This window comes from Citrus sinensis, chromosome 1 (assembly GCF_022201045.2).
Source record: "Citrus sinensis cultivar Valencia sweet orange chromosome 1, DVS_A1.0, whole genome shotgun sequence".
In the NCBI taxonomy this organism is placed as follows: domain Eukaryota; kingdom Viridiplantae; phylum Streptophyta; class Magnoliopsida; order Sapindales; family Rutaceae; genus Citrus; species Citrus sinensis.
In genome coordinates this window covers 20,102,423-20,129,478 of record NC_068556.1, presented here as the reverse complement: position 1 = coordinate 20,129,478, position 27,056 = coordinate 20,102,423, and the positions used below count along the sequence as shown (strand labels likewise).

The 27,056-nt window shown below is 34.8% G+C and overlaps 5 protein-coding genes and 1 long non-coding RNA gene across 18 annotated transcripts; 3 read left to right on the top strand and 3 right to left on the bottom strand.

The window, feature by feature from the left end:
* Positions 1–1,082: 1,082 nt before the first annotated feature.
* On the top strand, positions 1,083–2,314 carry LOC102617626 (transcription factor bHLH92). Its single transcript, XM_006489456.4, has 3 exons — positions 1,083–1,472; positions 1,677–1,955; positions 2,045–2,314. Exons 1-3 carry the CDS (start codon positions 1,137–1,139, stop codon positions 2,132–2,134), a joined length of 705 nt encoding a protein of 234 aa, XP_006489519.2. The 5' UTR covers positions 1,083–1,136; the 3' UTR covers positions 2,135–2,314.
* Positions 2,315–4,526: 2,212 nt separating this feature from the next.
* Positions 4,527–6,814, bottom strand: LOC102617909 (40S ribosomal protein S15-4). The gene is made up of 4 exons (XM_006489457.3): positions 6,647–6,814; positions 6,397–6,554; positions 6,242–6,299; positions 4,527–5,003 (listed from the first exon to the last, which is right to left on the bottom strand). Exons 1-4 carry the CDS (start codon positions 6,647–6,649, stop codon positions 4,755–4,757), a joined length of 468 nt encoding a protein of 155 aa, XP_006489520.1. The 5' UTR covers positions 6,650–6,814; the 3' UTR covers positions 4,527–4,754.
* Positions 6,815–10,482: 3,668 nt separating this feature from the next.
* Positions 10,483–11,548, top strand: LOC102618662 (histone H1-like). Its single transcript, XM_006489460.4, has 2 exons — positions 10,483–10,811; positions 10,901–11,548. The coding sequence occupies exons 1-2, from the start codon at positions 10,713–10,715 to the stop codon at positions 11,399–11,401; spliced, it is 600 nt and encodes a 199-aa protein (XP_006489523.2). The 5' UTR covers positions 10,483–10,712; the 3' UTR covers positions 11,402–11,548.
* A 43-nt stretch (positions 11,549–11,591) lies between these two features.
* LOC102618188 (calmodulin calcium-dependent NAD kinase) lies at positions 11,592–16,445 on the bottom strand. 2 transcript variants are annotated; one of them, XM_006489458.4, is made up of 9 exons: positions 16,201–16,445; positions 15,921–16,112; positions 15,550–15,773; positions 15,366–15,427; positions 13,381–13,596; positions 12,635–12,764; positions 12,219–12,556; positions 11,991–12,135; positions 11,592–11,893 (listed from the first exon to the last, which is right to left on the bottom strand). In XM_006489458.4, exons 1-9 carry the CDS (start codon positions 16,208–16,210, stop codon positions 11,660–11,662), a joined length of 1,551 nt encoding a protein of 516 aa, XP_006489521.2. In that variant the 5' UTR covers positions 16,211–16,445; the 3' UTR covers positions 11,592–11,659. The 2 variants fall into 2 exon arrangements, with proteins under 2 accessions (XP_006489521.2, XP_006489522.2); XM_006489459.4 differs by lacking the exon at positions 16,201–16,445 and having other exon boundaries at positions 15,925–16,073.
* LOC127902118 (uncharacterized) lies at positions 14,905–16,494 on the top strand. The gene is made up of 2 exons (XR_008054635.1): positions 14,905–15,457; positions 15,538–16,494. It is a non-coding gene; the product is annotated as an uncharacterized LOC127902118 (long non-coding RNA).
* Positions 16,495–19,049: 2,555 nt separating this feature from the next.
* Positions 19,050–25,861, bottom strand: LOC102619163 (uncharacterized). Of its 12 annotated transcripts, none has more exons than XM_052435912.1 (8): positions 25,607–25,858; positions 25,433–25,510; positions 23,678–24,168; positions 23,387–23,554; positions 20,730–23,031; positions 19,991–20,106; positions 19,742–19,857; positions 19,050–19,403 (listed from the first exon to the last, which is right to left on the bottom strand). In XM_052435912.1, exons 3-8 carry the CDS (start codon positions 24,147–24,149, stop codon positions 19,296–19,298), a joined length of 3,282 nt encoding a protein of 1,093 aa, XP_052291872.1. In that variant the 5' UTR covers positions 24,150–24,168; positions 25,433–25,510; positions 25,607–25,858; the 3' UTR covers positions 19,050–19,295. The 12 variants fall into 12 exon arrangements, with proteins under 12 accessions (XP_052291872.1, XP_052291889.1, XP_006489526.2 ...); XM_052435929.1 differs by having other exon boundaries at positions 23,678–23,887; positions 24,041–24,170; positions 25,434–25,857; XM_006489463.4 differs by having other exon boundaries at positions 24,245–25,858.
* Positions 25,862–27,056: the final 1,195 nt, after the last annotated feature.

The following is a 27,056-nucleotide window of genomic DNA, read 5'->3' as shown; positions in this document are numbered from 1 at the left end:
TCTACGTTATGAAAGTAATATTAGAATGAAATAATATTATTATAACATAATACCTCTTGATTCTGATAAGAGCAATGATGATACATGGAATCAAGTGGAAAAAACTGTGGGCGAAGTGCCAACAGAAAATGTGGAAAAAAGAAAGAAAGAAAATTCAATTGTTTAATTAATTTGTCATACGAACTGTCTTTATTTTATTGGCTTGTCATTATAGGGTCCGGCTACGGTGAAACGGTGGTACCGTGCTACCGTTGCATTCAGTCGTTGGATCCACTTAAATAAGTGGATCCATTGAGATCCAATGGCTGGGTGTATGGTGGCACGGTACTACCGTTGCACCATAATTTTCTCTGTCATTATATACGAAAATTTTATAAAAATAACAGGATAAAACTATATTGCAACTGTGGTATGGTACCACAGTTACAATCAGCCATTGGATCCACAATTGCACAGTTGCATTGACTGGATTCAATGGCTGAAAGCAACTGTGGTACCTTACCATAGTTGCAATATAGCTGGAACCAAAACAACAATACAAGAAAGAAATTCAGCTTGACAACTATTTTTTAGTTTTTATTTCATTAATATGTTGGGGTTTGAAATTTCGAATCGCTCCACCTTATGTGGGTGGTAGGACGATTTTTTTTTCCTAAAGTTATGATTAATTTTTTTAGTTCTTATTTTCTTTTAAATTTGAATTCAAATGATTAGGTAAATAAAATTATTTCAATTATTCAGCCAGACCCCGGAGGCATTGTCAGCTTGTATAGGAAAGTTCTAACACATAATGCGTCTAGTCTTCATAATGAAAGAGTGACATCAACCGTCGAAATTGTATCAAACGGACAGAATAGAGGCCCCTTTTTGATAGGACTGATTGAATTTTCTCAGGACTATTCTTACACGGCCGGGCCCTGTCCATACCAAAGCCCTTGACATAACTCAAAAGTAAGCTTTGACCCTAGAGCCGAGTAAATAAAAAGTTGACCACGTGCTAGAAATGCCTTAATTAAACAATTTAAAAAAAGAAAAGGAAAGAAAAAAAAAATCACACGCTCTGAAAGAGGACCGTTATATAACCGTCGTAACCAAAATTTGAAACTCCCCCGAACAGGCGAACACAAAGACAATAGATGGATGAGTTCTTGGGAGATCAATTTCATGGCGAGGGCGATATCTTCTTCTGGCTTGACAACGAAGCACTTCCTGTGAATCAAAGCGCTTTTGTGGCATATGCAAACAGACCCAGAACTGAATTCGTGTCGCAGAATGCTGGTAACGGGTCTAATTCTTTAAGCGCGAACAAGAGAATGATTCAATTCTTGAGGAAGATTCAGCCTGCAAAAATGGAACACCCAGAACTTGACAGCGAGCGCGGTCACAGGCACGTGATTAACGAGCGAATGAGGAGAGAAAGGGAGAGGCAAAATTACTTAGCTCTGCATTCCATTTTGCCTCCTGGCACCAAGGTTTGTTAGCTGACATGCAGTTAACTAGTTTGTTATTATTTTACTTCTCCTTAATTTTTAAAGCACGGCACTTTCTTTACTTGATCACCTCCAATAATTTCATTTTATAATAATTGTGAACTAAAGCTCGCAGCATCTCAATTTCAAACACGCCCATGATTTGATGGGCACTTTCTTTTTTTCTTCTTTTTCTTTTCCCTGCAGAATGATAAGAATTCGATTGTTAAAACAGCTGCGAACATGATTCATGAGCTGCGATGCTGTAAGCAAGAATTGGAGAGGAAGAATTATGAGCTGGAATCGAATTTGGGTCTGAAGAATGGGGGAACAAAGATTAGAGTAAATGTAGATAATCCAACATCTGGGGTTGATTCAATGCTGGAGGTTCTGAAATGCTTGAAGGATTTGGGCTCGAGCACGAGAAGTATCCAAGCAGAGTTTTCTGATCAGAAGCTGACAGCAGTACTGGATATTGAAACTCAGGTAACATAATCATTAATTAATAGCTAGCCGCCGCGGCCTGTTTAATTTTTATTCCCGTAAATGTGATTTTGAAGTTGTAACGCCGACAGATGGGAGCTGGCGCGGTGGAAAAAGATGTGCAGAGAGCACTGCAAAAGGTGGAAGACAAGCTTCTTTTTCGTCACTACCAGGAAGGCTAGAATATTTGCGGATGAGCACGTGGCAATTGGACGTCACCTAGGTTACAATTTTGACCGTATTATATGTATACTTTGCAGTGCATGTGGCTATGTTTGGGGGCATGGATTAATTATTAGGATTGGATAAAATTTTGAGACTACAAATTTTGATTTAAAATGGAACGCCATCGTTGAAGTGAATTCAAAACGTGCTCACAACAATTACCCTTCAAATTGACTCTGATAAAATATTAATTAAAAGGACTAGCAAGCATGTGGTGATTATTCAGTATACGAGGAAGTTTCCTTTTTATGTGAGCAACCTGCTTGCACCGAGTATTAAGCTAGCACATAAAATAAAATTTAAAGAACCTTCGACGAATATCGTATATTAATGTAGTGAATATTAGTCATCTATTCTCTTGGATGATATATTTGGTTTGAAGAAAGGTGAAAGGAGAAGAGAGTGAAACACTTTTTTAATGTTTGGTTCGTTATAAAATTAAATAAAGAAAGCAAATTTTTAATTTAAATAATTTAGATCATTTTAGCATTAAGTGTTAAACTTTTAATATCTATCATAAATATAAATTTGAAAATTGTAAATTTATTTAATATATTTACATAAATAACTAACAAAAAATATTTTAAAGAACATACTTTTATTTATAATTAAATTTTATTAACATGATTTTATTTTATTATTAATTTAACTAATTATATTTAATTTAATTTATTTCTAAATAAATTATAATATGATAAAAATAATTTCTTAATCAACATATTATAATTTTAAATTTTTGTTTAAAAACCAAAAATAGAAAAAGAAAAAAAAAAAACGAAGCCGCCGCCCTCGCCGCCGCAGCATCATCTTATAAAAGCTCGTGAATGGTATGAAAATGATCAGAGATTCACGATCTCTATAATGGATCAACCTATTTAGTCAAAAAAATTGATTTTTTATCTGGATCTGTGGGAAGTTAAAAAAGTTTATAAACATTTTGAACCAGATTTGAACAACATACAACCATTTTTTTTTTTTTAATCTTAATGACAACATAGTAACGTTGATTGTTAGCCGGCGAGTTGAATGGTATTGGCGGTGAGATGGCACAAGCTAGTGACAAAGGTAGCGACAGCAACGTTCCAACGTCCGGCAATTGTCAAATTAATATTTCTATGTTTTCAAATTAATTAATTAAATAATTTTATTTTATAAACTTGTTTAATCATTATTTAAATTTAATTAATAAAAATTATCTATGATGGTAAATTGATAAAATAGAATTTTCAATGATAGTCATTTGATTACATTAAACAAGTTAGAATTTTCAAGGAACAAGTTAGATAGTTTCCAACACAAGGGAATTTTGAATTCTTCACACTTTTGTGCAAAAATTCAAACTCTATATTATAATGAATATTAAATTTTAATATTAATTAAATTTATATGTTATGTCAAATCAAACAATAAAAAAAAAAATCAAATTAATTTCCTCTCCTCCACCGTCTCTTTCCAACCATACACAACCTTAAGGCCATTACACCCGTGGCAATTAGTTTCATCATCATCATCATAATAACAACAACAACAATAATAATAAATAAAGAGTGGCAACTTACGGTGGGTGGTCTTTGGCAAAGCCAAAAAGTGATTAATGAAGAGGGTCCAAAACACACAGCGCAATTCTTATCATTTAATCTTCTTTTATTAAGGAATTGCAAAGAAAATAAGATGAGAGAGCGCTAAAGAGGAACTGTGCTTTTTGGGGCTTCCAAAGTTTAAACAAAAGTCGCCAAGTGAAAGTAGTCAGTCGAATGATGATCTATAGCTTAGCAATTGCGCAGTCAAAGTATAGTTTGCCAAAGTGTAGTCACTAAACCAAGAGTGAACCCACGGACGTATAACATTTCAAACTAATTTGTACGATGACAACATTACTACAAACATGTGAAACAAATAACCAACCTCCCAGAGAGCTTCTTACCTCATAATGGGAATCGTCACTCTGGGTTAATTCAAGCAACTCACATTTCCAAATTGCTTCATTTCTTCTCCAAAACCATATATTTCTTGTTATCATCATAACTTTCAGTTAACATGGCTGTGGACCTGTGGTAAAAGATTGAACATACAGACCAACTATGTGGTCCACCCAGGTTGTAAGAATTGGGGTTGGATTCACCACATTCAAATCCCAGTCAGGTGGGTCCAACATAAGAAAATAACCAGCTACTGATTCCCATGATTTCGCCTGATTTTGCCAGAACTAACTAGCTATGTCATTAATGAAACTGATATTAATAACTGCGTTATCAACTCTCCACTCAGGATGCAATATTACACGCCAATAGACAAAAAGTAGATATGACATTCTAAGCTAATCAAAATTTGAAATAATAGGCAGTGCGGTAAGGAAACAAACACAACAGCTTTTGACTGACATAAAAATAAACTCATATCCAAGCCACATAACACCTCTTTAAACTACACATTAGTTCCATTATCTAGATTAACAACTGAAACGCTAGTATTTAGTCCAACAACAAAAAAAAAAAAAGTAACCACAAAAAATTTGATCAACTTCGATGTTTTCTGAAAATAACAATAAGCTAAATATCCAGATATCCAGCATACATCTCACTTAAGAGGAATGAACCTTGAGGAATGGGTAGCACCAATACCAGGTCTACCATGCTTCACAGGCTTGTATGAGATAGAGAACTCAGCCAGGTAATGCCCAATCATTTCCGGCTTGATTTCAACCTGATTAAAGGTCTTGCCATTGTACACTCCAATAATGCTTCCAATCATTTCAGGAACAATGATCATGTTTCGCAAATGGGTGCGAACTGGTTCGGGCTTCTCACCAGGTGGAGCCTCCCTTTTCTGATCCAAAACATTTAAAATAAATTCTTTGTCAGAACTGAAATAAGCCAATTGGAAATAAACATTCAAGAGACCTATAATCTCTATATCGGACCTGCTTAGAAACATTAGAAAATCTAGAAGAAAAAAGTCTAAAACAAATTTGAAAAAAAAAAATTGTTCCCCAAGGAAATAAAAACCCAAGAAAAAAAAACTACACTAGATACCAAAGCACATGGAGGAAGATTACGGAACATATTGCTTCTACAAAACCGAACACAAGTCTATATAATTAAAATAATCTAAATTGACAATGTAAAACTACTGATTCTTTGCCTACATTGACTCAATCATTCTGTGCAGATACAAGTTTAATTCAATAGACATCAGATTGCAGTTTGTATTCAAGTAGTGACATTATATGGTATCCATGTAAATGTGCAAAACCTCAGTCTGATATCCTATTATTTAATGAAAATTTTCTTTACATCCAGAACTACCTTTCCATAAACAAAATAATAAGAAGTTTCAGCACTCATCTTAAATATCCTTTACACAGTGAAACCTCTTATCACCTAAGACAAGCATAGAATTAGAAAAATCTTTGCCCTCCAACCATTCTGCCATGTCCAGAACTCCAAATACTGAGACTAACACCCTACTGTTCACATGTGGAACAATTAATGTTCACTCCACAGTGAACACACTCTCATTGAAATTGAAAATCACAAATGGACTCATCAATTAGATAAAATGTAAATCACCCACACAGTCCAGAACTCCAAATACTGAGACTAACACCCTACTGTTCACATGCGGAACAATTAATGTTCACTCCACAGTGAACACACTCTCATTGAAATTGAAAATCACAAATGGACTCATCAATTAGATAAAATGTAAATCACCCACACAGTTCAAACTAAAAACTAGTATACATCAATTAACTGAATATAATCTAGCATTGTAAGTTTTATTCACTGGCGCCACAAAACAATTAACTGAAGACAGCTAAATGATATCTTGAACAATTACCATCACTCTCAGCATGCAGCTACCAGTTCCCAATTGACCCCAATCTACTACAGTAGAATGAGCATTCAATTGAATTAAACATAGAATAAAAATTCGCAAGCAAATAATGGTAATATACCAATTTCAAATAGTCACTATTTGCATCTTCGCATTAATCGAAATTAGCAACCAGATCCAAACACAATAGAAAAACAACAATTATCAGAGATTCAAGAAATTATTACCGCCTTGCGAAGCTTCTTGATCAAAGCCATGGGCTTCCTCTTTAAACCCCTCTGAAACCTAACCAACAACATAAAATAATAATAAAAATATTAAGACTCATTTGATCGAGAATACATGTACACGCAAACAGAAATGAGTCATAAGGACATTATACCTTCTGCGCGCACGTGCACTGAAGAGCTTGACGAGCTCATCATTGGACATATCAAGAAGAGCGTCCAAATCCACGCCTCTGAAACTGAACTTCTTGAACGTTCTCTTCTTCGGCAGTCCTGCCGCCGCCGCCACCGCAACATCAGCATCGCCATCCGCCTGTTAACATCCACAAAAAAACACGCCGTTAAGACGACGTCAATTTCTATAAGAAAAACGGAAGAGTTAAAGAGTGCGGGAGGGAGAGTTACCATGGTTAGAGCTGGGACTGGTGAGATAAACAACTGCGAGTGTGAAGAGAGGCTCCCGCTGGATCTGATGCCGCTAGGGTTTTTTTTCCAAGGTGAAGAAGAGAAGGGGTTTATAAGATGCGATTTTATATAGTTGCTTTAAGTTGCAGCCCTAGATTGGAATTGTAAGCTGTTTGCAAATAAGGACCTGTAATATTCTTTTATTATAAATTGATCCCGCATGTGGAAGAAACCTTGCACACGGTAGTGATATTAGAAGTATTGTGTTATTGTGTCCTGTAGGTGCCTCGTTTCTAGATGGCTCACACCAGTCCACTTGCCTCCTAAAATTCTATGATCGGATAAAAAATAATCTAGAAAATAGAAATAAAACATTCAGAACCTACATTATGTAACAAATTAAAGAAAAAATAGATAGTAGGCACGATTTTTAAAATTACTGCTTATTTAGTAAAGACAGACAACATTAACAAAACAGTTAATGGTAATTTAGTGATGTCAATATGATAAGATATTGAACAGATTTAATCTCATATAATCAAAGGTGTACATATACATAAAGGAGATTAACTGAAAAGAGGATATAAATATAAATATCAATATCAATAACGGATCTATTAAGTTTTCATAAAATCTTATGTAATTTAAAGAGTTCATGTATAGTTTACTTTATTTGACATTCTTTTATATGATGAATGGTCACCTTGGTATTGCAAGCACATTCACACTTCCTTTGTCCAATATCATCCAAAGCAATAAAAATCTTTTTAAAAAGCACATTAGATACATATAACTTAGAGATTATTATTGAATAGCGATTAAGTATCTTTTTGTCTTATTTTAAAAATTAAATGGGCTAGAATTAGATAATCTCTAATTGGGAATTACAAGCATTTCTAATGAGAAAATTCATAATTTTCTTTTATATACTTTGAATGAGGCTAACTTAAAAGAAACTCTTTCCCACATATGCACACGTGGATTTAAACCCGTACTTATATGTGTAAAAAAAGAAAAGAAAAAATTGGGTGACCACCGAGCTAAGGAGGATTTGATTAGCATATCAGTTTCACTTGCGCACAACTGGTGCCAAACAGAGTTGCACTTCTACTCTGAATACACCCTTTTTTTTAATAAGGTACAATTAGGAATGTCAATTTTTCCCGATGGGATGGGATCCTGCAGGATCCCATCCCATTTGGGACGGGATTGAGACATTTTTTTATCCCAATTACATATGCGGGACGGGAGTGGAATTGACAAATTCCATCCCATCCCGTCTCATTACCGATTAAGAATGAAAAATTTTCCAATTGGGATGGGATCCCGCAGGATCCCATCTCTTTTGGGACGGGATTGGGACATATTTTTGTCCCAAAAAAAATATAAGGACGGGATTATGACATTTTTTCATCTCATTTACATATACAGGATGGGACTGGGATTGGTAAATCTCATCTCATTTCGTCCCATTGCCAACCCTAGGTACAATCATTTTATTGCACGAGAATAGGTGTAAGATGCATTCAAATGCAACTCCAGGTTGTAAAGAAAGAAATTTTAGCCCAAGCCAAGTATAGTCACAAGAGTGAAGCGAGCTGCAATGCACCCTACAAATTTCTCAAAACACCCAAAAACCAGTCCATTTATTTAGAAATGAATTGTAATCAGAACGGAGATGCCATCCAAGCCATTCTATCCACATCGTCAACAACTTGGAGCCGCTTGATATTTGACTTTTTTTCATCACTCATTTTTCATTTTATAAGAATAGAAAATGAAAAAAAAAGTGTTTGGAAGGACTTTAGTGACAATGACATTTTTCATTTTTAGTGAAACAAATCATACTCGTTTTAGAATGTTAACCAAAAAAAAAAAAAAAAGGAAAAAATGTGAAAACATAAAATATTTGTTCTTCACTTTTTTTTTAAGAAACCCACTACTACTTCCATGATATAATCAAATATATATTTCTATTAAAATTCTTTTCTGATCTGATATTTTAATAATTTTATTACCATGTGCAATTTAATACTACTGTATAGATAAAATTTAACCTCATTATTTTTTTAATTTATTAATTACTAATCAATATGTGAAGTTATGTTCAAGAAAAGTTCATATCAAAAGAGGATTTTAATCCCATTCTTGTGGATCTATCAGTATTATTAATGTTCTTTTACCTTTGTCTTTCATTTATTTCTTCAATTTTATGTATAAATATAACTGCTGGTGGGTCCATTAGAATTACATAATATTATTTTTTCACTATCGTTTAATACTCGTTAATTTTTAAATAAAGAAACAAACATATTTTTATTTAATAATTTTTAAATACTTTTTAAACTCATTTTCAAATTCACTATAAGCACTAATCATATCGATATTATCAAACAAATGCAAAAGCCTGATTTAAAATATATTACCAAATACAGCTTTAACTTTTAGCCCAAAACCGCCATTGCCTCAAGGGTAGCGTTTCATTGGTGCAACTTCAATTTTTTTTTAAAAAAAATATTCCATACAGACCTATTAATATTCAATTAAAAAACTGTGAGGATTAGTCTTGATCGACTAGTATAATTAAAAAAATCAATGTCAAAATTAGAGGGAACTACTGCAAATAGTGGAGAAATACACCCACATTTTACTGCCAATATAAAATTGATCCTTCGCTCTTAAAGTTGGATAAAGTAAGAACCATACAACCAAAGAAGAGTAGACATAACGCCAATATGATGATAGAAATTTCACTCTTATTAGTCATAGATTTTCAAGCTAATAGTTGGGAGATCCCCATGTTATAAATGTGTGTGTGTATATATTCAATAGTACTCATATTATAATATGTAAATAAATAATAACAAATTGAAGAAAAAAAAAAGCACAAATCTGCTCTGTCAAGTTATGCGTTCTTAAAACCACTTAGGCTTAGCTCAAGTGGTTAGAACCACTCCCTCACAAATGTGAGGGAAGTGGTTCGAGACTCCGCAGACGCATTGTAGGAGTTTAATTTAAATGTTCTTTCTTGGAGCCCCATAGCTTGAGTGAAGGCAGTTTTTCTCACATGTTGGGAGTTGACGTCTCTCGAATATTTGAGATGGTGAAAAATCTGAGCGGTGTCATATCAGTATTGATGTCAACAAATCTCAGTATATATATATATATATATATATATGATTGTACATATCAGTTATACTCTCATATAATATGAGTTATAATTTGAACAATAGTCTCATGTCATCAAAAAAAAAAAAAATTATGCGTTCTTAAAGCTTGTTAACATTTTGTTTCCTTTCTCTCTCTACCCCTCCATCCCTCCCTTCAAACAAAGATCAACTGTCCCCTTTTAACGGTGCTGGAAGGGAGCTCTTCAGAGCTCTTTTTTATGGCAACACTGTACTTTAAGATTTTTTGTTTTTATTTTTTTATCATTTTATTTCCTTCCACTTCATATGTGAAGGTCGATCTCTTCTTACTCTATGTCTGAAGGTAGATTCTTTTATTTTTGTCGATTCGGAGGCTTTTACTCTATCCAAATCTTATATTATACTTTTATTTCTTTTATTTTTGTAGATTCTTTTATTCTTAAACTTTAATTTAATAAGCAGACATAATGAAACTAATTTCAAATCTTATATTATACTCTCTAAGAATAAAATTCTGAGACATTTACCCATCAAGCAAATATTATACTCGTTAGAAACATCAACTCACAACCTTCAGCACCAACGAAATCTCGTCAAAATCTGTTGACCGCTTAAAAAATTTCATTCATTCGAACTCAAGTTTAAAAACACAATTTATTTGACCAAAAAGAAAGTTCCAAAACACAAATTCAACAAACGGCAACATTTATTCTCAATTCATCTCCACCGTCCATAACACCCATTCAGACGGCCCACATTCAACCAAACGCTACCACGATTACGATCCGCGTGACTCCCATTTTCACCAATCAAATCGCTTCTTTCAACCTATAACTAACCGTCAACAGACATTGCTTCCCTCCCATCGCCATTCAAAATATTAATAAAAAAATTCTTTGATCTCTGCTCATCCTGCAATGGCTCCCGTGGCCGCGAAGACTCCTAAGGAAGGAAAATCAAAGAATGCAGCCTCAGCGGCAACGAAGAAACCGAGGGCCCACCCTCCTTACTCTGAGGTAATTTTTCATTTCGTTTTCAGTTTGATTGATTGTTGGTTTGTCCGCCGTCTGATCTGTTTCTGACGTGTGTGATTTTGGAATCGTAGATGATAAACGAAGCGATAACTGCGTTGAAGGAGAGGACCGGCTCGAGTCAATTTGCGATCGCGAAGTTTATCGAGGAGAAACAGAAGGCTAATCTCCCTAACAATTTCAAGAAACTGTTGCTCGTTCAATTGAAGAAGCTTGTTGCCAACGGAAAGCTGGTCAAAGTCAAGAACTCCTTCAAGCTCCCTCCTAAATCGTCCTCTTCTACTGCTGCCGCTGCCGCTGCCGCTAAGAAGCCGAAGCCTTCCTCTACAGCCGCCACTGCCGCCAAGAAGCCGAAACCTTCCTCTGCCGCCACCGCCGCGAAGAAGCCTAAAGCTAGCTCCACTGACGCTGCGGCTAAGCAGACGAAGACGAAGTCCAAGCCAAAAGCAAAAGAAGCGGCGGTGAAGTCGATCAAGTCTCCTGCGAAGAAGGCGGTGGCTGCGGCCAAAGTGAAGAAGCTGAAGAGCATAAGGTCGCCGGTTAAGAAGGCTTCGGCCAAGAAGGGAAAGAAATGAATCGAATGCATGGCTCTGTTTGATTTAGGGTTTAGAGTTTGTAAATTTGGGGATGATTTTAGGTTTGTCTTTGATTTGGATTTGTGATTCTGTTTGAACAGTTGTGGACAGAAAATTTTAGTTTAATCAAAAGTCTGATTCTGATCATGTTAAAATAATTCTTTTGAAATTTACAGTTACCAACTAGAAGTGAATCACTCCGAAAAGTTATCTCGATTCAAATCAGAGAAAATTTTTTTTTAAAAAAAAACCACAATCTCAATAATTCTCGATTTTCTTGATTGAAGTTCTTAACTCCAGTTGAAGGCCGGCCCTCGAAGGACACAAAACGATATCGTTCCAGACTGAGCCGGGCTCGAATATCGGGTTCGGCTCCGAGTGAAGTTCGTATACAGAATCTGCGTCTGCGTTTAAACTTCCCACTCTCGTCAAACACTTGATTTCATCCGAATCAACGAGCAAATTGCTGTCTCCATCTTTCCACGCTATCAGCTGTATTTTCAATTCAGTTGAATTCAATTAAAACGATTCCATTTGTAAATAAGTAATTAACAAATCAAATGACTTGTGCAATTCTTGAATTGTTTACCCTCGGTGGCCCGCCTACAGCGTTGGTGCAATAGAGCCTGGCATTGTCGACGAGTTCACAGTAATTCCGAAACGCATTGGCAAATCTCTTGTGAGATTTCAACTGTGAATTCACCCTGACTGCCCTTTTCACCATTATTGCTCTCCTGTTCAAAAAAGCATTTTTCCCTGTAAGCTTTGTTTTGATTTGTCAAGTTATTAACGTTGCTTATGATACTGATATGCATACCTGATGCCTCTTACAACAGCCAGATAGGCGTCACAAACAACGCCAACTAGCTCTATCCTGTATGGTTTTCTAGAAAAAACTTGTCCATTTTCCTTCTGTTGATAATCTTCTTCGCCTTCTTTAACCTGTTCCCAGTAATTCTCAGTGACGGTGCCGTCTTCGTTTACTTTGTAGCCGACCCCCATTCTGTAGCGAGATTTATGAACGTTTCGTGCCATGGCTATTGTTTGCTCAACGAAAGGCACCCATGATAAGGTGCCGTCCATAATCACATCTCTTCCTTCGTTGAGTGCTGTCACTAGGAGTGATGATGCTGCATCGGTAGAAGATTGATGCACCTGAATCAAGGGCCAATTGTTATCAAATCAATTGATAAATGTGAAGACTAGAACAAAACCCAGGTTTTAAGTATGTACCAGTTCTGCTGTTTGGAGCATGTCTTCATGATGGCCTTTAGAGCTAAGGGCCCTGTAAATAACATCTGTTTCTTTGAATGCATCTGCCTCCACTACCACTGCATTTGTTGCTGCTCCTGACCAGAAGGACCTGTCAAATTTCCACACACCTCTCCCATTCAATATTCACCTTTGTAGTTTTCGCTTTCCTTGTAAATAATAAGGGTAATGTACATAAAATTTTTGCATGTCAAGAAAAAAAAAATTATTGTATTTAATAAAAATGACATTTAAATAATAATTTTGATAAAAATTTTAAGTATTCTGAGTTTTCCATCAAACTAGATAGACTGAAACAAGTCTAAATCATGCATGCTACTTTCTAACTTTTGATTAATTCATGTCAACAGAATCTACCCCACCACCTCTTCAAAATTCTCTAGCCACCACTAATGCTTGAAGTGACAAAGAATGTGGGAATAAATATTTGTGCCTTTAGACACAATGGCCTACTTAAAAGTTTAAAAATCATGGATAGGGAGAATTTCTCTTTGCTTTTTTGCAAGTTACAATTAACTATTCCAACAATTGGCATATTATCATTCAATAAAGTACAAATTTCAAATTCTATCTTAAATTCATAATTTATGATTTGATCTTGAATCCAATCTAAGAGTTTCCAGCTTTTGGTTTTCCTCTTTATTATTTTGGTTCAGAGAAATTCGTGATAGTACATGTAGAGAGAGAGAGAGAGATGGTATTGTTACTCTTTCATAATGTTTTTGAGGACAGTGCTCTTTCCAGCTCCCATACCACCACCCATGAGTAGCAGCACCGGACTTCTTTCACTAAGGGCTGCCGGCACCATCACGTCCGTACAATGCGATTCGCCTTCACGTCGTATCGCTTTCATCTCCTCCACTAGTGTAGAGAAAACCCTTTTCATCTTCAAATCTTTAGTCACCTTCTCAAATCTCTGTTTCCTATCAAACCAGTACAAATTCAAAATAGATATTACTAAAAATGAATCGAGATATAGAAGCAAGAACAAGTTAACTCCAGCCATCATTATCCATAACCCCAAATTAAATGTGGATGGTCATTACTGAGCTTGCCCTTGCTACACAAATTAAACATGTTGCTGTGCAAAACTAAAAATTCCATAATTGTATCAGAAAATCAGAATTCATCTGGGGTTTAGTATTCCCAAATTTAACCACTCTGATTTTAATTTTATAGTAAAATGTTAAAATTTATTTATAAAAAAAGTGAAAGTTTCTAAATTACCTAAAACCAACAAAACTGGAATTGATTTCTTATCTTGTGTTTTTTTTTTAATGTTGTAATTAGTGATTATTAAATAAAAATATATATGTAATAAAATCTTAACAATATGTTATTGTAAATGCACATCACGAATATAATAAGAATCATCACTGAATTTAGTATGTATGTAAAGGGACAGGATACCAAGCTAATTATCATTTATTTCATTTAAAAATATTACGAATAATTTGTATAAGAAAATTTTCTTATTAAGGAGGATTCCTATTAATAATAATTTATATAAAAAAATGAATACTTCTCTTATAAAAAATAATAATTATATATAATGATGTTGGATTCACTTGTTAACAAAGAATTCTGTTGAATACTAGAATGATTGTAATAATTTTCACTTGTAACCCGAAGCAATCTTGATTTTCTCTAGTATAGGAGTTTTATAGGTAAACTCTTATGTTGTGCGATTAATTTTATTCTTTATTTATATATTTTATTATTTATTTGATATTTTTATTTATAGATCTTGGATGAAATTAAAAATTCCTAACAAAAAGGTGTTGCATGCATTTTAATTTATGAACATGTATTGCCTAACTTGCAAGTATAAGAATTCAACCATCAAGCTGTTTGTGAATGCGAAATTTTGAATATAGAATACATAATATATTAATTTAACTAAATAAACCCTAAATAATTCTACTTATTTAATAGCCACTTGCAATAATTTGACTTCCGATCCAAAGGTCAAAATCAAAGCCGATAGAATGGACCATTCACTATAATTTATTATATATATATAGACTCACTAAACCATGTATCATTGTATTGTATCAATAGTATTATATCTTGTTCCAAATTGTGAACAAGATAGATAATGGAGTGGTAAAAAATGGTGTCCGTTACCTAATTATTCAAGGCAGCGTTGAAAGTGGATTAACCTGTGTGGTAGAAAAAGGAGGTTGGTAAAAATTATGGTTAAAAAAAAAAATTGTACGATAGCGTCGGTGCCGGCGGCCTATAAATACATGGCCACGTCTTGGTTTGAAAAATCGACCTAAAATATACAGGTAATATTTTTGCAAAAATATAATTGAGGTATATAATGTACAAAAATGCTTATTTAATATAAAAGTTTTTTTTGTTGTAATTTCTATTTTGTCCGATTGTATTTTAGTAATGGTTTTAAAGGTGAAATAAATTATTTTATCTTTATTTTTCCAGTTCAAAATTTAGATTTTTAAGAATAAAAATGGTAGAATTCTTTTTAAAAAATTAAAATTATTTAAAATATTTTTTTTCATATGTGTCACTACCTCGTTTCATTATTTAACTTTAAAATACTTATCTGTATAAATAGTTTTATAATTTTTAATAAAATCTCTAATCAAGAACCAAATAACTAATGTTTTTGTGACAAAAGTTCTATTTATATTAGTTTTACTAATAAAATGGAAAAAGTAAAAGTCACCTTGTCGCCGCCATGATGAAGTCCTTCAGCTTTGTTTTCTTCTCCGATTCAACGCTCAGAACCTGCCATACAACCCAGAAAGAAATGAAAAGGTCAGTAAATATATTTAAGCAATAAATTAATAAATAACAAGAAGATATCTAATTTCTTTCTTTATTTTTTTTTTTTTCAGAAATTTGATTACCTGACTGATCATAAGAGAAGCATGGCTCCAGTGAAAAGTAAAGTAACTGAGGATGCATCTATCAAACTCTTCTACCAGCTTCACATACAGAGATTCAGGCTCAGCTTCTTTAGAAAAATATTCATAAATATTATCTTCACACCCTTTTGATTTCTTCAAATATTCATATGCTAACTTGCACAACTGGGGACACTCATTTGTATCGTCAAATCCCATTTGCCTTGCTGCATCTCAGCATCACCCCAAATAAATAAACAAATAAACAAAAAGGAAACAAAAAAAAAAAAAGTACCGAAAACATCAAAAGATCAAAAGGACAAGCGTCTTTTTTTTAAAAAATCGTAAATAAATAAATAATTTTAATTAACTACCAACATAATGGGAGAATCTCTCAAGATTTCCGACTCGGCCAGATTCCGTTCTGTCTAGCAGCGGAATGATATCTTGATTTCCCACGTGGTATTTGTACTTTTGCCGGCGGTAATGGCTGGCGGCGGCGGCAAAGGCTCCGACGAAAGAAGCAGCGGCGATGTGTGAGATGATGGCTTTGCCATGTCCGCTGTCTGAAGAAACACAAGTTTATCAACAATGAGTGGAGTGGGGAGCTTCTTTTTGAGTCATAAAGAGAAAATGGGTTGATTTTTTACTTACCCAGATGCATATTCTTGAAAATTTCTGAGAGCTTTTGCGAAAATGGAATTGAAGTTTCTTGAGGTTTTACCTGTCGAGTGATGATTTGGTAGCCCAGTTGGTGGCCGCGTTGATTGATTTCTCTGTGTCGATGCTCCCACGGTTGAAGGTGACTTTGCGGGTCGCTGTTTATTTAAGAATACTTCTGGAAAGGAACTAATAATAAACAAATGAGTCAACTTTCCGCAGGATAAATGATGAATATAAACTTATTTTAATCGATTTGTCATTTAAATGCAAAGCCAATTTTGGTTACATATGTACATACGTGGGGCATGGCCGGATGAACCTCGCCAACGATGTGACTTGTAAATCGCGCTGCTTCAATAATTTCATTAAGTCCTCGGACACCCTTTTTGATATACAGGTATCGTACAGTCATCACGTGTTAAAGTTAAGGCAATTGCTGCCACGTAGGTTTTGTAAGGTAGAAAATAAATTAAAAACAACGTATGTATAAAGTGATAAATAATAAAAAATGTATTATAATTTTAATTATTATGGTCAGAAACACCTAAATTTAGATTATATTATGGATCATATTAAAAAATAAATAAATAATTTCAAAGTTGGAATAAGATAATTACTTAAGAACTATTGTTATGTTAGATTAATTTGTACAAAAAATTTGTAGTTCCAACATAACTTGAGCATAATTTTAATTTTATATGTCTATCAAACGCTAAATATTTGCATTAAACTTAAGCTATGCTTAAGATTGTTGTAGCAATTGTAACTTTCCAATCACAAACGAAAATATTTGGAAAGCGCTCGTAAATGTAGTCAGATGATCTTATTATGTTTTAACCGCCCTTATTATTTTGTCAAAATGATGAATTTGTAAATATTTATCACTAACATCAATATTTATTCTATAATTAAGATTTATTATGCAAATCATGGATGGATGAGGGCAGTTACACGAGCTGAAAGGGTGAAGCAAAACCGAACGAGAGAGAGAAAGCCAATCGCGAACAATTCCAATCAAAAACCAATAATGCAGCAGCCAAAATTCCTGATACACACCAAATCCAACAAAACCCGATTACTCAAACCGGGTCATATCCAAACCAGTCAGAGCACGCCGGGAAATGAGAATTGGAGGGAAAATGCAATCCTTAGGGAACGGTGAATTGTTGAGGAGTGTAGAGAACACAAAAAAGAATGATAATGAAGAGGCCAAATCGGATGAAGAGGTCCAACAAAGCTAAAGGGGAGCCTCGAGGAAAATGAAGTGGAAATTGCAAGCGAGAAGCACAAAAGCTGGAAAAGTTGGTGTCAATGGACCAGTGAATGTTAAAAAAAAAAAGTACTAATCATATTAATTATAGATTTTTTTGTTAAACGCTCTACTTACAAAGTTATATTAATTATAGATTTACACAAATTTAAAAAAGTTATAACTTGCGCATAATTTTAATTTTATATGTCTATCAAACGCTAAATATTGCATTAAACTTAAGCTATGCTTAAAATTGTTGTAGCAATTGTAACTTTTCAATCACAAATGAAAATATTTAGAAAGCACTTATAAACGTAGTTAGATGATCTTATTATGTTTTAACCGTCCTTATTATTTTGTCAAAATTATGAATTTTTAAATATTTATGTTTTAACGGGTTTAGTTTTATCGTCGATGCATGATATCTATTAATATTTGTATTAATGTCCAAAAAAATTACTAATCATATTGAAAAATAAATAAATTAGTTTAAAGATGGAATAAGATAATTATTTAAGAACTATTGTTATGTTAAATTAATTTGTACAAAATATTTGTAGTTCCAACATAACTTGAGCATAATTTTAATTTTATATGTCTATTGTTGATACGGGATTTCGAGTCTGCTTGTGCACGACCAGGATTTCTCCTCAACGATTGAATTTGTGGTTGATTGGAGATGATTTCGCCCTGTTCCTTCTAGATGTACCAGACGAGAAAGCTTGCAGCTTCTCCTCTTTTAGTTCCTGCACACACAAAACCAATCAGAGCATGCCAGGGGTTTTCCCGACGTAAACCCTCCCGACGCTCAAGTCAATAATCCGGATTTACTGTGGAAATATACATGTCTATCAAACGCTAAATATTGGCATTAAACTTAAGCTATGCTTAAGATTGTTGTAGCAATTGTAACTTTCCAATTACAAATGTAAATGTAGTCTTTTAATGAAAATGTTTTAATGGCCCTTATTATTCTGTCAAAATCATGAATTTTTAAATATTTATCACTAACATCAATATTTAATCCATAATTAAGATTTTTTTTTCGAAGCAGCCAGTACAATATCAAACAGGAACTTAACCAATAGCCAATTTATACCCACATTTCTTAATTATTATTAGATGGAAAATTTTTAACGAAACAAATCAAAACTCTGTCAAGAAATTCTAACAAAATAAAAGAAAACATTAACAAAGTAAATCCAATCAAGATTAATAGAAAAGCACAAACTGATCCTTATCCTGTTCTCAGTCCAGACAAGTGTTAAAAGGAAGATAGTACAGTAGGTTGGTTGTGGTTGTTCGACTTGTAATTTTAAATTCCATCTTTATCAAGTGGATGGGGCCATGTGCGCAAACCATTCGGGTACTTTTCATATTAAATAATAATAATAACAATAATAATAATACTAATAATAATAATAATTTAAATGAAAGTGGAAATTCTATCTTCATCATCTGCAATGATGTAAAAATTAACAATTTCAGAATTTTGTGGACAGAAACTCTACGTCCCAACTTGGTAATGGTGGCATCACTTCATTCGAACTGACTTTATAACTTTTCAAATAAATATAAAGATCGGATATTGAATCAATGTATACTCAACTTCATTCAATCACGATGGAAGTTGAACAGAAACTTTCAAGAAATACAAAATCAGCCGTAGCCTGTAAGCTAAAATATGATACCATTGCAAGTATACAAACCAAAAAAAGTAAATCAAAATTTTTTATACACACGAGGATACAGCTTCCTTTTAAAATCTAAATGCATACCCGAAAAAAAGAAACTACTCTACTGGCTAGTTTACAGTACCTGGGGTAGGTTATATCTACAAACCTAACATTTTCCTTTCTTTTATTTTCGGTATCAAATCTTCTTCAGATGGAATCTTGCTGCCGCTCTTTACGGTCGCAGACCACCATGCCATAAGCTCGTCCTGCAAAATGCAGAGCAAAGGTAGAAGTTTAAATGTGGATAACAAGCCAATATCCAGAATACTGACGAGTTTCTCTTGCAATACGACTGCCAAATGATCCAAAAATATAGGTTTGTTTCTGCATTTTTATAAATTAACTGCTCCTGTGTGTCACCTTGTCCACAGCCATTAGGCCCATTGTGCTTATATTACATGGCGACTCTGTATAAATAGATATGTCCCTCATGTTTGAATAAGCAAAAAATGAATGAATAAGCCAGTTGTCACATGCTTGATTCTCTTTGAAAAGAATGGCAAGCAGTCAAAACAAGAAAATAATAAATCAAACTGCATTTTACCTCAAGGAAATCGTGGTTGGAGATATATTGACTCTCAACCAAGCAGTTGATGCCTCCCACATTCACAGAAATCAAATTTTTGGAGCCCGCTGGTGAGCTTATCTCTCTTTGCGCCCCTGAGCACTCAACAGAAAAGAGAAAGAAACAGGCAAAAGTTAGTAATCAATGAAAGCAATGAAACAGACGGTTCTTTTCTTCTATCAACAAATTTATAAAGAATAAACAGGCAGGATAAGACTTTATTTATACCAGTTATGCAAGCCACATAGTATCCAGTTCCCCCAAGTCCTTCATCCCATTTCCCAAGCCGCAAGCGCAGGAAGAATCCTTTAAGATGGGCAAGTGACATATGGGAGTTCATACATCTGTTGTTAATGTAAAATAGAAAAATCAGTATCGGACCAGAACAGTTAAAAATAGAGATAACAGGTTCAATAAGACAGACAAAAACAGATTTACGATCTTACCAAAAACCTTTAGGATGAAACCAAAGTATTTTTACAATCTTTTGAAAATTTATAACCATGAACTATCAATATAGAGTCAGATCACTAGAGGCTTGTGGTCAGATCAACATTGACCTGATATAAAGATGAAGGTATCCATCTCATTAAAACCTTTTGGCTGCTTTATCTATAAAAAGTGGACAATATGGATCCATGGTTATGCTAATACATCCAATGCAAATACAGTATATCTATAATCACATTATAAGGGTTTTTCTTCTCATTTGGACATTGACCTGATATAAAGACAAAGCCATAAAGGTATTCATCTCATTTCCTGCGATGATCCACGAACAGATTATTTTCCCAGCTATAAGCCTTCTATAGAGTGCAATTTGAACTAGTTGTCAATGCAAGCAAGTACAGATTATTTTCCCAGCTATAAGCCTTCTATAGAGTGCAATTTGAACTAGCTGTCAATGCAAGCAAGTAAATGCAGTAATTAAAAGGCTTAACTAATGACAGACAATTAATTCACTTACTTGAGGATATCTGTTCGAGATAAACGGATTCTTTTTATAAAATCAAAGATCCCCTTTGGTACCTCTGATATATGCCTATTAACAACGTTCTTTTCTCCAGAACCTGAAGCATTGCAATCTTTTATTAAGTATGCATTAGGTATCATTCGGTCAGAAGTCACTACTTCAGGCAGTTTCCGGATAAATTTGGGATCTGCCTCTCTTTGAGGATCATCTCGATCATAAATAGTATGTGAACCAGTAGCTTGATAAAGGCAGTTGTTACCATACAACAGATTTTTACTTTCATCATTTCTTTTATTCAGCTGAAATTCATTTGGACCACAGTTACAACCCTCCAATAGACTTTGACTTCTTGAGGTTGCATTGGGACATGAAACAGCCCAATGATCAAGCTCAAAACATCGAATGCATAAGCAATGCAACTCTTCTGCTCCATTATATGAATTGATATTCCTCGTAAGATCTTTGAGCTCGCCATCTGAAATCTCCGAACAATCTCGTAAAGGGTGACCTTTCCTGCCACAATAGAAACAGGTGATGGCTGTACAAGCTGCATTATCTGTAACAGCAGATGGTGTGATGTGTCGCAGTGCATCCAGCCTCCTTGCAAACACAGAAGCCATTGCCGAGTTTTGAAATCTTGGAGAAGGGATAATAGGATTCAGTTTACACTTGGACTTTTGATCATCATGACCTTTTATTCTATTAAACCCACTAGAAGTCTCAGCTTCCGCAGCACAATTCTCTATCTCTTTACCCACAGCAGCAGGTGCATCATCAGTGAAGTGTTGCCTAGCCTCCACAATATTATGGTCATTGGAAGAACAATATGGATTCTGGGAGCAAGGAGTGAGTCTGTGGCAACTAGTGGAGCATTCAAGGGCTCCACCTCCACCTTTACTTTGGTTTTGACTATCAAGGTTGGATAAGGGGAGTGAAGTTTTTGGAGCAAACCTAGTTATCCACAAGCTTCCCAGAGGATCACTTCCACGAACAAAATCATGTGTTTTCTTCACTTTGGAAGGCGGTTCTGAATCAATGTTCTCGGTACTGCTCACCTTATGTTTATCCAGAGAGGAATTAGAGTCTGTTCCTCCTTCCCCCTGATCAGCTGCCAGCGCCACATTGCATGAATTTTTGTTCTCTGAAGAGTTAGCCTTGCAGTTTTCCTGACTGGAACCAAAATTGGCAGATGAAATCTTAGGCTGGGTTGCTGTACCTGCTCCATCTCCTGATGTCGACTCGTTGAATTTCTCATTTGATAGAAGAAATTGTTTGTGAAAGTTAGCACTGTCAGCATGACAAGCCAGTGGAGTAGCACTAATGTCACATAGTCCATTAAACACCTCAAGTTCTGATTGATAATTATCATCAGATATTCTTTCCTGACCCTTCATCTTCGGACGATATAAGGACTGGAAAATAGATTGAAACCCGACATTTCTGCACTCAGAATCTTGGTTTTTTTTATATGTGATAAATTTCTGATCAGAACATTTATGTCCATAATTTGTACACGCAAGGGTGAGATCAACTGAAGGTGAATTGTCTAGATTTGATTTTGGAAACCCCTTCATCATGTTCAATATCCAATTCATGAAGGAGCTATCTTGTTTGACACATGATGCAGAACCAGTAGTCTCCCGGATTTGCTTTTTAACTTTTTTACTTCCAACGATCAACTGCTGCTCAAAGCTCCATCTCTTTTTGCATGTTGAAAATAATCCAGTGCTGTTACAACTTTCAACACTCTCATGGCTGTCATCGTTGTCTTTTGACATTCTTTCATTCACATCTCCATCGGATAAAGCCTTTTCCTTGCCTTTTCTTCGATACCTCCGTATTCTGCTGGTAGTCGGAGAATGCTCACCTGAAACAGCCTCGTCTCTGGGAAATGTCTCCTCTTCAGGCTGAGAGCTATTTTTAACTTCTTGGGCCGATTCTGACAGTACAGCCTTACTAGCAGCACCACTAACATTTTTACTAAGAAGATTTTGTAAGTCATTCTCAGATGTTGATTCCAATTTCTCTAAAGGATGAACACTAACAGAATTTGTCCTTGCAATCTTATTCTTTCTCTCTTTTTCCAGGAAGGAAGCAGATTTCTCGTGTCTTTTCCCTGGGGATTTCAAGGTCCGCACTAAAGTGTCATTTGCTTCAGATTCTTTTGTGTGGTGGACTTTGGAGGCCAAAACAATTTCCATTCTGGATGTCTGATTCCCACTAGCAATATCTTTGCCACCACCAGTAGGATCCCCAGATAGAGGTTCATTTAGTGCTAAATCAGGTCTGAGATCAGCTGTAAGGATCGATAAAAGACACGTTGGTGTTAACCAGATTTAAAAGTAAAACGACCGCATAATGGTTAATGTACATAACATATAAAAAGCCTTTGTTTCATGTAAAGGCGAATGTTCTTTGAGGAAAATGCTTCAGGAACTTGAATCACTCTTGCCTCTATGGCAAAACAGAAACTACCCAAAAAGTGTTCACATCACTAGCTGAAATTATAGGATGCAATTTTTCATTCATATCTAAATAATGAATTTTTTTTTCCCCAGCTGCAACCCTATGGTGACTTTCTAGAATGATCTTCCAAATTTACCATGCCAGGGGCACCAAAATGGAAAATGAAAATGTAACATATCAAGCACCTGAAAATTTTGAAGATAACTTATCCTTGGTTTCGGATATCTCAGCCACTTGTATATTGCTAGGACCAGCTATACAATCCTCTTTCAAATTCTTAAAATTTTCGTTCACATTAATTTGTCCAGCTACTCCCATCTCACCTTTTGTTTCTTCCAAGTAAAGTCCAATTCCTGCCAAACAAGAGGTTATTGACAATTGAAAATATATTTTTGGGATGAAAGATGAATGAAATTTATTTGATTGACATTTATCACATATGCAGACAATGTGTAACTAAGATAATTTATCCTCACCTGTCTTATCTTCATGACCTGCTCCACTGTGAGGCATGACGGCAACATCAATTCCAGGATTCCAGCCCGAAATATTCCTACCAGCAGTTTCATTGATCAGATAAAATGCATCTTGTGACATTATGAAGTTTTCTTCATTTACAGGTTTGTCATTGCTAGACCTCCCAGCGCAAACCTCTTGAGATGGTGAAAGAACCACATTGCTCGGTCCTGCACCCAAAATAAGATATGATTTTTTGTCGACAAAGCTAGAATCAGCACATTTTAGACTCAGACCATTCCGTGAAGACCAAACTAGTTCAGACAGGGGGTTGGTGGCCACAAATTTCATGTCTATCCTTGAGCCTGCATTTGCACCTGCACCTGAATCACTGTTCAATCTCCTCTGAACGCATTGGCTAGAATAACCTAGTGCAAGTCCCAAATCAGTCACTGGCTCTATGTTCTCATTCTCTACATTCATCTTCAGCATGAGGCACTCCTAGTCAATCCTGAAAAGACAATATGGTAAAGCAACAGAAGAGAAATTTGCAAAATTTGAAACAGAGATGTGATAATATATCATACTTCTAGGTATCATAATAGAAGATACAGTTTTCCTCAAAGGACTAAAAGTTCTACGAACACTGTGTCCCAAAAACTTCAGCTAGTAGAAAAGGGCCTGAACAAAAATACCAGCCCCCCTAACGTTCAAGACTGGCACCAAAGGGCTGGTCATGTGCAAACCAGAAAAGACAGAAATTATTCCAAAACAAAGAGAGAATAGAGAAATATAGACAAAAGCTGAAAATAGTACACAAGATCCCAGAAAATAGTATTAAGCTCGAACAACGACAAAGCTACCGACATTATATGTTTTACAAACATTAGGCAGATGTATACAAAGACACTTTGCAAATGGTCACAACCATCAAGATCATATTTGGCTTACAGTTAAGGAATAAGTTTGATGTAAGAATAAGAAAATTGCATGTAGAATTACAAGGCAATATCAAGTATATTGAAGCATGCTGTGTTGTGTGAAAACCCAATTAATGTTGATCAGTTGCATTTGAGCAGCACTAGCTAATGACTATGCTCACAATTTCAACACTAAACCTCTACTAAACAAGAAATTATTCTGTACTTCGGAGGTATTAAAACCAGTTAGTAATAAACAGGCGTAATTCTGTTCAAGGTAATCACCCATTTGATTGGTAATGGTTTCAAATAAATGCACACATGAGAGGATGCTATTGACTTGTTATGCATTGGACAAAGTACATCCGAGGTGCAGAAGATTTTCTCGAAACAGGAAACACATTTTGCAGATGTATTGAGCATAGAATCAGAATATATATCTTTAACATAACATAAGATATGAAAAGACAAATGAAGGAACCCAGATATGGCAAATACAGATCTGAATTCTTGGAGGTACCTATCCTTGCATGGCTAACAAAGAATATGATAATCGTCAAAACATTCAGATAAACCACCTTAGAAAACAAAACAATCAAACTTTCTTCGGAATTGACCATATTTCATGCACCATATAAAAGAAGTACACAATTATCAAAAATTATCTCCAAAGGATAATCCAGTACTAAAAGCTATGACTAATAATAAATAGGATAGGAATTGGAAAGCAATAATATTATCTATAAACACATGCGAACCACTGTAGCGGCAGCCTAATGTTGAAAGCAATAAAGGTAGAGCAAAAACATCGAAGGTAAGAGATGCCCATTTCAGTAAAGCATGATCTAAGCATACTCATTCTTCACAAAATCCTCATACAAACTTCCCCTTCACCTTTCAATCCAAAGCACTTCAAAAGAACCAAAGTAAAAACTGAAACAAGAAAGCATTACAATTTAAGAAACAGAGAGGGTTTCAAGTTAAAGGCCAAAATTGATGACAAGAGGCACGGGCCTTGTCAGCTCTTACGCGAGGGCTGAAGCTTCTCCTTCTCTCTCCAAGTCCCAGTAGCTTTTCCGGAGATTCTAAAGTTATGAGGTTTAGAACATGCAACGTGGACACATCCCACGCCAATAATATTAAAGACGGTGGGTTCCGTATTGCATTATATCTGTTTATGGCAAATTTATTTACATACTACAACGTAAATATTGTACAAGTTACAGCACAGCAGCTGCTGCCTCAAAACTCAAATCTTTGTTTTATTATTATGTCTCAGCCGAAAAACAATTGTCGGTCTCTGAAAATGGAAGCCCCAAATGTGCAGGTACTTTTCAACTTAGACCTGTAAGTACACCCAAAAAAGAGAGATTAAGCTTTTGTCTAAATCTAATGATTATTTGTCCAGTTCACTTAATTAAGAAAATTATAAACATACCCAAATTTTATAATAGGTCGTTGTGAAGCGGTTATTCTTAGAAAAAGGTTATTCTTTTTTCACGTGGTACTTTAGACATTTTGCGTTCTGGATTCATTGGGTCCCGCGCATCTGTAACTTAACGTTCTTGGTTGAAATTTGTTTTTGGAATCATTTTAATATTTTACCAAAGGGGATTTGACATGGTGAACTCCTTGGACGTTCCCAAAAGTTTGGCTTTGTATAGTAATGAAAGTGCCGAGGTGAAAGATTCAATCTGAAATAAACGTACGTTTAATTTTAAAATGGGATATTACATTTATTACTAAATATTTTAATTAGATTGAATTGAACTTCAATAGATTTGATAACAATGGACAAAGGTCATTAAAATTCTCTTGAGCTTCTTTCGTCCATCAATTAAGAAGGGAGATCACTTCTTCAAAATTCTCTTGATCATAATCAATTTGCAAACACACCATTAATGTTAGGATGAAATGATGATGTTGATCCTCAGATATGTGCCAAGTTGGGGACCTCATTTTCACAATAAATCCACTTGCTTATTAATGTTAGGATTAGGGTTTTGGCTGTGTTGTATCAAGTATCAACCACCATCTTAAGGTCTGGGCCAAGTTGCACCACTGGAGCTCCTTATCAATTATCACGCACTATCTAACAAAGTGGGTTAGATCTCTATCACTCTCAAGAATGATAGAGAAACTAACAGATGAGGTAATTTATAAACCATCCATGCAGTGTTTTGTAACACTAACATCATCCAATTTTAATAAAGACGTTGAAAAGAAGATATTCACCTCAACTTCATCATAAAGGTTTTGTTAATTAATATTGGAATTTGTCAATTCCTGGAAGTTGTCAGGAAAATATTTGAGGGGGGGACTAACAATTGGGATATGTATTTCATGTTTCACGAAATTATTCTACAAATATTGGAGTCTTCAAAAGTAGGCGATTTACAAAATGAATTAAGATCTTATTTTGATATGAGTTCTCATGTTAATAATTTTACTCAAGAGCTCAAATTAGGAGTACGTAATT